This window comes from Rhea pennata, chromosome 3, assembly GCF_028389875.1.
Source record: "Rhea pennata isolate bPtePen1 chromosome 3, bPtePen1.pri, whole genome shotgun sequence".
Taxonomy (NCBI): domain Eukaryota; kingdom Metazoa; phylum Chordata; class Aves; order Rheiformes; family Rheidae; genus Rhea; species Rhea pennata.
In genome coordinates, this window is record NC_084665.1 from 57,867,954 (window position 1) to 57,882,119 (window position 14,166).

The 14,166-nt window shown below is 38.3% G+C and overlaps 1 protein-coding gene across 1 annotated transcript in view; it reads left to right on the top strand.

Annotated features, from left to right (window-relative positions):
• Window positions 1-14,166, top strand: part of PLEKHG1 (pleckstrin homology and RhoGEF domain containing G1) — a 141,532-nt gene that overhangs the window by 105,158 nt on the left and 22,208 nt on the right. The window contains exon 6 of the mRNA XM_062572377.1: window positions 6,363-6,432. Coding sequence (XP_062428361.1) covers window positions 6,363-6,432 — 70 coding nt within the window. The remainder of the gene's footprint in view (window positions 1-6,362; window positions 6,433-14,166) is intronic.

Here is a 14,166-nt window from a genome sequence, read left to right on the forward strand (position 1 = left end):
ACGAAACCAATACTCTTCTGCCACTTTAATACAACCAAGGAATAGAATTTGGGAAATGCTATTTCTTTGATTTTCAGCAGGTTGATTTTGAACCTTGGTTAGGCAGTCTTTATCCATACCAGTTTGCTTAACTGTTGATTGTTATAAATCCCATGTGCTCTTCATCTACTTTGTCTTCTGCTTCACGCTGAGTATTTGCAGAAACTTAAGCCTAACCTGCCCTGTGTTCTAACTGAGCCTAATGTAAGACCGTTGTGAATGAAGTTTTTGTATTCCTAAAGAGGCAACGTTTTGTTCCTGTTATGTTGGTTACTTCTGTGTGCAGATATATACTGATTGCCTGTGGCTTTTGTAGTGTTTTAAACTGCTAGGGTCTCGTTAAATTAACTTACCAAAACTCTGTGTTCAGGTACCTTTCCATTTATTAAGCACTTCTGTTCTGTATCTTTACAGCCTTCTCTAAAGCTCTGCAAATGGGATTCTAGTATTATTGGGAACTTGAAGTAAAATTTCTCTTACTTCCAGCAGATAGTGCCAGATGTGTGGAACCTGCAGTATCTGCAGTTTTAGGAACATGCTACTGCTGTTTTTGAGTGAATATCCTGTTACTATAAAAATAATTAACTTGGCATTTAAAGAAAACCCACAGAATCCCTTGGAGTTCAAGTTTCAAAAGAAATTTGATACAAATAAAAAAACATTTTCAGTGAAGAGCTGGGTCCACCTGTATAGAAAAGCATAACTTTTCCTAATCTAGTTTAAACTGAGTTACTTTGATTTATGTATGAAAATATTTGAAGTATCAAAAAGAACTGAACCTTGAATATTCTAATGAATCAATGTGACAAATAATAATGATAAAAAGTTTCTGTATCTCCTGTATCTGGCTTAAAAAAAATACCATAACATGTTAATGTCAGCTTTCAAAATGTTCTCTTAGCTATACTGTTGTGCGCAAAAGATTTCCTGAACTGTTGTCGTCTTTGGAGGTCAATAGATATTTTCATTGAATCAGAAGAGCATTTTCAAGGGAAGGACTCATGTCGGAGTGTGTCTTCCTCAATATCTTTTCATCATGGGATGTTGCTTTAAAATGCTTCTGCTTCTGGGGATCACAGTTCAGTATCAGAGGGAAGAGTGGAGGCGGATCTATTTAGAGCTTTATGAACAATGATGAAACCTAAAAACAGTTTCCTGAAACCCAAAACAGCTACTGCAGAGTTTGGGATGGTGATCAAATACACTTAAGGGGAAAGCTGCTGTGTCCTGCTTCAGCTACAACATCTAACTTGACTGAATATATAACAAGATGGAAAATACATAGCAGTAGCCTGATCGTGATGTTTTAGAGCCATGAAACAATGACTGTGAGCTCACAGCTTTCTGGCAGACGTAGAATGGAAAAAAAGATCTTGGCTATTGTATTTTCTGATCTTTCAAAAGAAATAGCAGACTTGGTAGTGAGGACGTAATTATGCTAACATCATTGCAAATATTAGCTAATAAACACATCTTTTAGTATGATCAGTCATTATGCAGAATAATCAAGTTGCCAGTAAAGATTTGCAGAGGTTACAACAAACAAACAAAAATCTTTGGGCACTTTTAGGGATTCATATGTTAAAATGGTTAAAATTCACTGGAAAGTTACCAAAGTTTCTAGTAAATAACTAGTGTATGTTAGGGCTCCTAATCTAAAATTCTTCATGGAAACTGTGAGCTTTTAAGAGTGAACACTTTCATTGTGGATCCTAATATAGCTTCAAGGATAAAGCTCACTCTTGTGTGAAATTTGGCATGTAGCTTCTGGGTCCTAAATGTACTCCAGAGTCTCTTTATTTATTTTTACCTTTGCAAAAGTTCCATCTGGCAGTTCTGTATAGTAGTTTCAGATGCTGTTTGTGAGCATGATTTTATACTTTCAGAATTGCATTGTTTTTCTCAACTTTGAGAAAACGTCCATTTATCTGGTGTGTGGATTCTTACGCCCTTGAGTGTTCAGAGAAAGAGGTAGCTTTCATTTCACTTTGGAAAGTGTTTCTTGTGTACGCAGTAGGTTTATCAATGATGGAAGGTTTTAGTACTGGGATTTTGTGGGTTTTTTGAATCTGAGAAATACTGTTCTGGTAAATGAGAATTTCTCTCAACTAGACTAATTCTGATTTTTAGGTTATTACATCAAATGGAAGAAATGATGACCTTGACATTAACTACTAGTTCTACTACTACTACTACTACAATCTCTTGTTGGAAAGCTATTTCTTAAGGCAGAATCATTGGCTGTATTCTCCCAGTCTCCATTGCTTGGGAAAAGCTTCCCTGCTTTTTATTTAGTTTGATGGAAAGGGAAAATTTTCCTAAAGTTGGCATTTAGTGCCTTTCTTTTGGCCTCTCCTGTTGAAATTCTCTCCTGTTTCAATTTAGGATAAACTCTCTATCTGTGACCAGATACAACTTGATTCTGAAATGGGACTTCTGAGGAGAAATGTCCATGGATTTAGTACTTCTAGCAACTCAGCCACCTTAATGGGAGGCTAAGGTGAAACCTGTGCTGCAGACCAGGTCTTGCATATGCTGTGCCCATTGGTGTTGGCTAGAGTTGAGTACCTGAAGAGCCATGACTGCAGAAGTAGGTGAATACTGGACAGGGAAGTTTTCTACAGTTCTGCCATACGTGTTCTCAGCTTCATTGATGGTAACAGTTGGCTCATTGTCAGGAAGAGTCTTCAAGAAAGCTATCAGTGCTCATCTTTAATCGAAAAGTTGGTTTTTTGAGTGTAAAAAAATTATTTTTGGCCACAGGATTTTTGTAGCAATTAAATAATGCTGAGGCTATTTTTTTTTTTGAAGTCTGAGGTTTTCAGATTTGTTTTCCAAATATTTTGATATAATGGAAGTATTCAACCATGATAACCAGATTGTACTTAGTCTGTCCCTTTTGTACTTTGAGTGTTGTGCTCTGTTAGGCATCAAGAAGATGTAGTTTTTCAGTAATGCTGTTACTTTAGCACTTCTGCTTAGATGCACAGTACTTGATGATCAACTATTTTTGTCCTGGAGTCAAAACAAATAATGTTGTTTCCTTCCTGCCTCTTTCCATTCCTCCAATCCCACCAAATTGCCTCTGTTATATACCTGTGGATATCAGCTTTCATTTTTTCCAATTCAGATCAAGAAGGAGGAAGAAAAATTTCCTCATGTCTTTTTTTAAAATAGTGTAGTGATGATTTATGATAAATAAAATGAAAATGTGCCTCATTTCAATAGTATGTGCAAATATGCTAGTTATTTGCAGAACTATGAATGTGTTTGTCTCATTCCTCTCAGCCTTACATATTTAACAGCTTGATACTGAACTACACTTTGTCATTTTGAAAGTCAGCGAAGATAACAGTATTTCATCTTCAAAATAAAAAAAATCAAAATATCCTGAAAGACATTGCAATGAGACTTTTAGCCATTTGACTTGAAATGATAATGCATATACTGCATGAAAGATTGTCCGTCTTCTTTTTACCATTCTGTTCCCAAGCCAGGTAATGTTAGCTGTTGATTATGATTGTACAGATTCAAATTTTTCCTGCCCATAGTAACTCCAGCTGTATAGCTCAGTGACATGGCATCTGTGGCATGCTTCAGTCCAAGTTTTGCTAGCTGTTCAGCTGCAAGAGCATTGAGTTGCCCTTCCTTGCGCTCTCTTTCTGCATGAGCAATTAACCAAAGTGCATCATGGATGTGGGGAGCTGTGTTACTTATCCGTGAACGGTGGAAAACCTCTGGATATATAGGTTATGAGAGCTTCCTCTTTCTCTCACTATTTTTACTATTTCATATCAGATACTTAGATGTAGCCTAAAATAATAGACTTGCTGTTTTGCATGTCAACTTGACATTATAGGGATTTATTTAAGTTTTTCAGGATTCCTGGGCATGATTGATAGGTTTATTGTTACACAGTGGCAGGCCACTCTTACCAATCCCATTCTTACCAGCGGGATGAGACAGAAGATATCGCAGTACAGCTAACAAAGCTGTTAAAAGTGCAGTATTCCTATGTTATGGGCTTATGCTGAAGACACAAACTGTTAACTCATTTATTGCATGATGGATTCAACTGCAATATAGAAGATCTTTAAATGCACCATTGTTGTATCCTGTAAGGAAAAAATAGCATGATATTCATGGAGACTAGTAAGAAAAAAGCACTAATGGATGCTATGTATTCTAAGCCATCAGGAGAATGTCTGCTGGCTGTGCAGCAGGAGTCTTCTGGGCCTGTTCAATGCATTTGGTGTTTCCACCATTATTATCTTTTTTTCAAAAGTCATCAGAAGGGAACATCTAGCTCAGCTGGTTAGAGCATGGTGCTGCTAATGTCAGGGTCGTGGGTCCAATCCCCGTACGGGGCTATGCTGAGGGTTGGACTAGATGATCTCCAGAGGTCCCTTCCAACCTTATGATTCTGTGATTTGCAGAAAACAGTCAACCATTAAAGTTAAGTTTTATACTCAGCATCACAGCAGCTGCTTCACAGCAGCTGCTTTCATTAGCTGATTTAAAGGAGATTCGTGAATGTGTGATATTAAGCAAGAGTCTCATTTTCATCCCCATTTTAGTGAAGAGAGAAACTGAGTGTGTAGGTTGTATTATTGCTGTCCATACTGACTTAGCAACCACTGAACCTGAGTTATGTGTCTGTAATACAATGATCTTCGTGACTGCTGATTTCTCACTCTTTCCTCCAGCAATTAGAGAAGCAAAGAACAAGTCATAAAACATTCCCATTTTACTACTTTACTTAAGCAGGGAAACTGTCTCCCCTTAGAGGGGAAAAGGCCTGTATCCCTAGGTACAGTCTTAGGAAATCTTATGCAAAATTAACTCAGAGAACCATCTGTGAAATGGGAAAAAATGTAGTGCTAAACAAAAAATCATCTGATCTAAAAAAGATTCTATGGAGACCCATTTGGCAGAAAATTCAGTTTCTATTTTCGTTTTTCTGAATGTATCTTTCAGTAAGACTCTAAAGAACATTAGGACCAAGGAGAGACCTTTGAGGTTTTCCTCTTCTGCTTGAATTATCTTTCTTTCATTGAATCAGCCTCCAAGAACTGAGTTTCATACAATAGTGAACATATTCTTTTATTGCTTTGCTTCTTTTATAATTAATTCATTTCCTGCTTGGCATGTCAAAAATATAAAATCTTCTCAGTAGAGTTTTATTTTTATGCATGTAGGATTTATAGCTTCCAGGAAACTTTTTCCAGGCTAATCATTTTCCTGCAGTGAAGAGACCAACTAAAGGTAGACAAGTTTTCCTTGGTGAGCTTATTACCATTCTTCTTGTATGTGTAATACATCCCTATTTCTCATTTGTAGCTTTCAGACTAGCTCCTCATCTGCCTCGGTCAAGTAAGCTCCTAAATGCAGAATGTTTATGGGACAGGACACACATTTCAATATGGTTTATATTTGTTTCACTTGACTGTACTGGTTGATGTGCAAACTAAATAACTGTACAGCTACATCAATGTGAGTATCATAGAAGAACTATTGATCTGAAGGATGGACTCAGCTTTGCTTAGGAGATAGGCGTTCCATGGTCATTGTGGTGACTTGAATTTTTAACTATATGGGAGTACCATTTCTTTAGTGTCCTTGTCTCCCTCCCCCCAAAACCCCAGTGGCTCTGTCTAGGAGAAAGAGACCATAAAGCCCAGTGGTCATATGATTTTGCCAGTTTGAAGGGTAGGTATTCCAGGGCTGCAGCTGTTATGAAGGCAGAATTTGTTAGAATCAAGTGAGGCATTCATAAAGGCAATTTAATGAGGCTCAAAGTATTAGTAGGAAGATACGCAGTTCTGTATTTTAATCACATGTTGCGATGTCAGAACTGGAATTTTTGTGCATGTGCAGGCATCAGCTTGACCATATATAAGAAAAAATACCCATTTAATAGTACATACGAAGATATTATGTGACTTTGCCTGTCTGAATCTAAATATCTGACCCATAAAGGAGAAGGAGCGCTGGCTGCAGCACTGAGAGCTAAAATACAGTTGTGTTTTGTGTGGGTGGAAATAGCAGAACAGTATGTGTAACTGAGTCCAGTTCTGACCCTGGCTGAAAATGCAGCGGTTATAATTTGGAAAGAAGCAAAGAGGACTGTTTACAGAAGCCAGTTTACTGGGGAGAGAGTGTGATACTGGGGCCTCAGAGGGGCTCTAGTTCCCTCTCTAGGACTCACTGCAATGTGTATGCTTTGAGCATCTCCGCAATGAATGATGGAGCTGAATACACAGGTGTGTCTATTCCAAGCTGTGTCATAATGTTCTTTCCTTTTCTTGTTCTTTGTTTATTAGTGAACTTCTGCAAGATTTAGAAAACTGTGAAAATGACCCTGTGGCTATAGCAGACTGTTTTGTTTCCAAGGTAAGTAACTAGTGCAAGAATCTACAGCATAACAGCTGCTGCTGAATAGTTTAGGAGAATAAGATTAATTTATTAGTTTTTGAGGACCTAATTTTGTCAGCTTGTGTAGTTTCAACCAAGAAAAGATAGCAAATAAATGGATAGAGAAGGATTTTTTCTTATTTAGTAATAGTTGTATGGCTATGGTTTGCATAAAAAATGGAAAAGGTGTTATTTTCTTCAAGACATGTATTGGAGCTGGTGGAATTATTAATCTAGGGTTCATTTTTAGGACTTTTTTTTTGTGGAATACCACAGTGATTCATTTTTTTTCACTTCATTTTTTAATGTAGGTGACTCAGTGGCACAGCAGTTATTCTCTAGCTGTTTTTAAGCTGACAAGGCATACCGTATGGCTGATTTTTTAGAAAAGGCAATAGCTTTAACAGTTTTGTGGCCATGTTGTTTTCTGAGATACATTTTCTAATTCCAGCAACAATGTGTTTAATTTCGCTTTTAATGCGCATGGCCTAAAGTCTATTCTTAGGATTCAAATCTCAGTGTCTCTGAAATACTATGAATTTTTATGCTATTTTTTACTCTACTGCATAATTCAGAAACAGAAGGTATTGAGAGAGCAGAGATGTCAGGTGCATGAAACCAAGGTAGTGTAGTGTCCTCATTGTAGGAAGCCCAGAGAGCCAGTCGGGAAGGAGGAGAATGGCTATAGCATAAAGGACAACAAGATATTGATTAATCTGAGCTACAGATGCCTCTAACTCACTGCAGGCCTTATCATAGAACCCATGCTTGCCTTGAATGTGTCAAAGCAAATGTGTCAAGAAATAATGCCATCTCCATGGTATTTCTGAGGAAGGAAGAGCAGAAAAGGGGGATCTAGTCACTCACATGTAGATAATCTCTCTATAGATAGACTTGCCTGTTTCTGTTTTTAAAAAGTAACCTGTGCGATGGTCTGGGCTTTGTCCTAAACTCAGTGTTGCCAGTGCCAAGCACTCATAAAACAAAAGAATTGGTCCAATAATTGTTTCTAACACAAAAGACTGGAGATTAACTGAACCACTCTATTTTGTTTGGCACTGTTGTGACACAGGGATTTCATTGGAAAGAAAATGATGATACCAGCTTAGCACTGCAGTTTTACTGGATTACTTGCTTGAGTTGAGTTTGAGCAAGCTGTTATTTATCTAGCAACTGATCTTTTGTAAGCACTGAGAGATATTAGCATTGGCACCACTACTACAAATGTAGGATGTATTTTTATCATGTTACAGTGGGGCTTGTGGCATGTTGTTATCACTCCGAATAGCCTATATTATTTTGGAGGAGAGAGAATACGATAAAGACAAATGCAAAGTCCTACATCTGCAGTAGTATGACGCCGTGTACAGGCTGGGGCCAACTGGCTAGGAAACAGCTTAGCAGAGAAGGACCTGGGGGGGGGGTGGACAACAAGTTGAATATAAGTCAACAGGGTGGCCTTGCAGTGAGGTCTACAGTATCTTAGGCTGCATTAGCATGAATGTAGTAGCAGATGGAGGAGAAGAACTAATTCCCTCTACTCAGCACTTAGGAGACTACATATGGAATACTGTGACAGATTTGGGGTGTTTCAGTAGGAGGGAGACACTGACCTATTAGAGTGAGCCAGCAGGTCAGGAGACTGGAAAATATGGGGCACGAAAAAAGGTTGAGAGAATAGAATTTGTTGAGCCTGAAGAAGAGAAAGCAGAGGAGAAGACTTATTACCATCTACAACTACCTACTGGGAGGTTATAGAGAAATCAAAGCCAGACTGTTCTTGAAGGAACACAATGATAGGGTAAGAGGTAGTCAACAGAAGTTGCAGCAAGAGAAATTCCAGTTAGATTTAATGATTTGTGTGTGTATTTGTGTGTGTGAACACACATTTAAAAATGGAAAAGTGGTCAACACTGAAATAGGTTTCTGCAGAGGCTGTAAAATCTCGATCCTTGGAGATATTTGAAACTCTAGTGGGCAAGTCCCACAATCTGATCTGATTGACCTTGTTTTGAGCAAGAAGTTAGACTAGATGACATTCAGAGGTCTCATTCAACATAAACTACCCTATGATTTCATGCTTTTACTGGACCATTTTACAGGTTAGGGTTTTTGGGTGTCCCTGTGGGTTCTGCTGGACAAAGGATTGACACTGTTGTGATACCTTGCTATGTAAGTTGTTCCTATGCTGAAGCCTTGACGGCAAAGCCTTCAGGGTATTTACAGATGTCATATTTTGGAGCTGTTAGATGTTTCAGACTTTCTGTTGTATTGCACATTTGTAGCCACTGGGACTGCTCCTAGCTGAGGCAGGAAGCAGAGGCATATCAAGTGATGATTGCGAGTCCAGTAAAAAGTTGTTCCTTCATTCATGTTGGCAATCTGAAAAGAATCTGATTAAACTTCCTGGCCATTCATTCCAAAATCCATCTGCATATCATTTCTTGTGCTTTTTGTTCCCTAGTCAAATGCTTTTAGCATTTGTGTTATTGGCAGGCAACTGCCTGATGGCTCAGAAATTGCTAGAGATTGCAGTCCTAAGAAGCAGTTTCCTAACTTCATCCAGACAAGTGCAAACACTTAAAAGCAGAATCAAACAATACCAAAATACCCCACTGTTCTGTTTTTGGCTGTGAAGATGTCATTACAGTAACTGCTGGCTGTCTTAACAGACTCCACTTGTCCATTCTTGGTTGCTCATATCTTCCCAGCATTGAGTAGTGGAAATAAAACTTCCTTTTTTGGCAGTATATGCTCTTTAAATCCATATGGGCCTTTTGCCATCTACTGTTTGATTGCTTTGAGTGTGCTAGATCTTTGCTGTAACTTAAGCACAGAGATACCATACTGAAATCAATAGCTCATGGTCTTAGTTGATGAATGTAGCTCCACATGAGATTTTTTAATATTTTCAGTGAAACTGTGCTCAGGTTACACCAGCTGTAGTGCTAGAGCCATTTTTTACCTTTTACCCTACTAATTCAGTTTTAATTACCCTAATTTAGGTATCTAACTGTATAATCAACTTTTCACTGTAGGTTCTGTGTTTAGTTTTTGCATTTCTTGAAGCTGAGAAATTGAAATTAGATTTATTATGTAATAGCCATTGTTGCTTCAGAATTCATGTGAAATGACACAAAGTTTATTTGCATGTATAGCACAGGATAGTTATGGTTAAATTAACCTTGGAGCTTACTGGAATTGAAACGTTTGATATTCATGAAAACATGTTTTACATTAGCTTTTAGTGAGCTTAATTTTGTCAGGTCTAGTGTTGGTCTGTATTTGACCAAATGTGTTGATGAATTGAATTCATCATTTGGTTTTGCTAACTAGAATTTCGTGTGTGGCAGTTTATACTCCCCTCCCACAATTGTGTCACATTCCCTATGTACAATACTGACATCTGAGTGATAAAGACAGACTTGCAACTTGTACTTGTAAGGGAAATGCAATATGCCAAGGATTATCAAATCACATTAGTGCATTTTGAGCGAAGACTCACAATTGTGGATTTAAATCTTTATCTTAACATTTATTTTCCTGAATGACCAAAGTAAATATCTCCTAAAATGACAGCTCTTTATTTTTTGACTTCAGCAAAATGTCTTTGATGTGAACCAGCCAGTAATGTAAAACTCCCCAACAGATAAAATAATCCTGCAAAGTTATGACACTGAATAAATATATAATAAAAACATACAACATTCTATTAAATCCCTCTGCTTCTACATCTTTTAGTTCAATAACCTACAGGCAAATAGAGACACAAATGGTAAAAAGCGCAGAATTTTGTGTGTTTGTCAAGCCATGAATTGCTGTGAAATTATGAATTGCCACTTTTAAGTATCTGCCCCATTTTGCAAATAGCATGAATGAATATTTATTTAAGCAGTGTGGGAATAACCTGCCACTGAGGGTAGTGATGGACTAGTTTAGTTTCTACTATCTGTGGTCCTCTCTGTTCTGTAGGAGAACTTTATTAATTTAATACATTAAGTGTTTTGGAGACATTTTGCTAAACTGTAATCAGAGACTGATAAAAGGATTCCAGTGCAAGCTTAACTGTAGCTTAATTATTCACATAAAAGTTTGTTTATATGTTTTCGTGCCAACTTGGAATCTTTCATTTCCATTGTAATGATGCCAATGTTAATTAGAAGATTAACTTCAATGTTCCACACATTTACATTTAAGCGAGGAGTTGTAGAGGAAAGCTTAATTTTGGCAGTCGCACTTTTCACTCAGCACCCCAGAAATTCAGAACATATGTTTTCTGAAACACAAACCAACAGCTTCAACACAGGGGAAGGGAGAATTACTTCTAATCTAGCATCTCTTTAATGGGGAGGAGATCCAGGCAATTGGCTTCAGCTTGTGCTGTGACTCAGCTTTTGTCTCCATTTTCTTTTAAAGTGCCTTTTATGGCTGTAAAAAAGCACAATGCACCAAAAGTTGAGAGAAGATCAGGGATGTAGCCATGTGTTTGGCATTTCACTTCATGTGTGAGGATGTAAAATGAATTGATTCAGCAACAGAGGACAAGCTAAGTATAGCTTGTATTTTCTTCTGCTTGGCTTTGCTCTTCAGGGTGACTTGTAGTCAATGCAGACGAAGTCTTGGCATCGGTGTCGGTTTTTGCACCCTCTGCTGTATCAGCTTTGGACTCGCTTGGAGTGATTCCAGCCTCCCAGCAGATACTGTTTTAAACCTGGTTTGAAGAGAGCTGAAATGACCATAATGACCTTGAAGCTGAGTGAGGATAAGCCTATCCAAAGAAACACTGATGAGCATAGCTAGGGTTTCTCTTGCAGTGTGAAAGTATTGACAGAAATACGTGAAATCCATTTCTCTCTTGGCTTTTCTGTTGCTTCTTCTGAATACAGTTCACAACGTTGGCTTTAGCCTGCGGAGCTTGTGCCCTGGTGCTCCCAGGAGTACAGTGCTCTCTGTGGAATCAGCTGCAAAGCAGGTACCATCAGCTGAGCGTGAGAATGGAAAGTCCCTTCTCTGAACATGTGGAAGCGCTCGCTAACCGTGCGCTCTCTCTGTGGGAGAACGATCATCCTGAAGAGCATGGCTTTGTTACTGAATCTTAAGATGAGCAGACAAGTAGTTTTTGGAGAGTAAATCATAGGGTATGTTTTAGATCACCAGAATAGATTTGTTTATCATCAAGTCCCAATCTTTTTGTTTGATTGGGGTGGTGGTGGAAGACAAACTAATTGCTAAACAATTGGAGTGAGCTGTGTTTGGAAATAAGCCTACAAAAGTTTACACAAAATAGTTGTTTGGATTCTGCCTGTACTAAATGTTCAGTATTTCTAAGAGATTCGAATTCTTTTAAATCATGAAATGCAAATTTACATTTGCATTGGCCTTTTATATTATATTTATATTTTAATACATACATATATATATATATATATATATTTATATATATTGGCCACCCTATCTGAACTTGGCCCCTGCAGCAGGATGTGAATCCTGCTGGGGCCTAAGGAAGGTGTGTGGTGCCGATTCATACCAGCTTCAGAAGTTTGAATGAGTCTCAGCAATCTCATTCTGAAGGCAAAATATATGTAACTGACTTTCTACTGGTGTTATGCTTACATAGCTCAGTAAAATCAAATGCAATCTGGCAGTTTCATGTTTTCAATGAATGAACTGTGGTGAAATGATGTGAGTGTACAGGTGAGTGCAATTTGAAATGTTTGAGTCTTGTCTCTACAGAAAACAAGGTTATTTGAAAAACTATTCTTAAAGTTTTTGAAAGGGTTGAGGGCATGAGGAATGGGGGGGAGGGAAGTTTATTCCAGTTAACAGCTAGGCTAAAATTAATTTAAAACCAACAATATCATTTAAAATAGTTTCAACTTTGGGCAGGAAAAGAAAGAAACGGTGGAAGAGGCTCTGTGAAAAAGCTTCTGGGGATTTCAGACTTGCTGTTGATTTTGTGGGGAATGCGTGCTTAATCCTTTTTGAAAACTTGAAATGTTTGGTCTTGTTTGCTTTACAAGTAATGCTTTCAGTTGTTAAAATTTCACAACAGACGTTCTTTTCCATTTTGTTTGAAAAGCAGAACAATCACATGAGCATATTTAAGAGTGTTTGTGTCTGTATATAGATAGATATGCATATATATACACACACATACATAAAAATTGTCACAAAAATGTTTTCTGATTCTGATCTTTGCTTATGAGACAGTTCTATAAATTGCATTGTTCTGTGATTGTAGCCGTGGGAATATATTATAATTTACACCAAAAATCCCCTGAACAAAAACTTCATGCACTATTATGTGTCTATAGAAAATAAGTCACTTTTTCCCATTATACTGACTGTCATTGTAATGTTTTCTCTTTAGCACCCTGATTTATTACGAACGCTAGCTACTTTGGTAATGCTTGCCTAAGAAAAATCAGAGGATGTGATGCGTGCAGCAGCCCTGAGGTCTGCTGGGTGTTCCTCGGAGCGGAGAGGGTTTGTAGCTGGGGCGGCGAGTTCCCGGCGTGAGCGTTAGTGGGTTGTGACACAGGCTCACTGCCTTTGGGTGTGGGCGCAGGGCGTGTGCAAACCGCAGTAAAAACTAGCAGTAACAGCAAAATTAGCCCAAGCATGAAAGGCTGAGCTTAATTGTTTAACTGTATTTATATCAGCGCTAAATTTAACTAGTTGGCTCCTAAAATAGGAACAGCTTGAAGTGATAGCAGGTTACAGCACACTAGAGAGCAAATGGGGATTGCAGTTCCCTAGAGAAAGGCGTATTAGAAGTTCGCTTGAGTTATTATTATTATTATTTTTTTTAGAACGGTAGATATTAAAATCCAGTAAGAGATACTGAAATGAACTGCAGTACCTTATGCTCATGTTGAGCAGCATGTGATTTAGACATGGCCTTTAAAAATCCCTGCTCATTGGAAAAATCAGCGGTGCAATGTGATTTTTGCAAGAAAGACGCAGAAAGATGAGGGGAAAAGAGAAGATGACTAGTGGAAATGTGGAAGAGTACTGGCTGAGCTCGCTGTCTGATGAATAGTCAAAAAATCAACAACGAGAAACGACAACCCTGGCGTGCACAGCAGTATCTGCTGTGATATCGCTCCTCAGAGCGTGAAGTGCAGCCGTTGTTGCCTTCTGTGAGGGACAGATATTTGGTTTCTCTGTTCCTGATCTGCTGCTGAGAAGGAAAAAAAAAAAACCCTGTGGAGCATGACTGTTGTTGCAGTACATCAGAATCAGTTTTGAGGATGCCTCGAGTGGAAACTGGGGCCTTGTTTACTACCAGAAAACTGTTTCTTACTGCTCTAGAGCTCAAGAAAGATAAAGTAGTAGATTTTTAGGAACACTTCACAGTGCTGAAGCGTTTTCGTAGTCTTTAGGACTCCAACAAGCTGCAGAAATTGCGTATCATTTGGCATAGAAGTTGTTAGGGAGACAGGAACTTAAAGCACACAGGAATGCGTCCAGTGCCTTCTGCAGAAGAAAATGGTGATGGTTAAGAACGAACCTTATGCCAAGGAAGAAAGAAGCGAAGCTCAGGCACTGACTGAGAGAAGCTCATCAGCATTAAGTGGGCAATTCCGTTGTGACAGGCAAGCGTGGCAACCCATGTACGTCTAGTTACAAACTATTTCCAGCAGTAGCATTCTGCTTCCACAGAGTCATAATTAAAAAATCACTTTTGTGGCTTCTGATTTTCATGCTTAG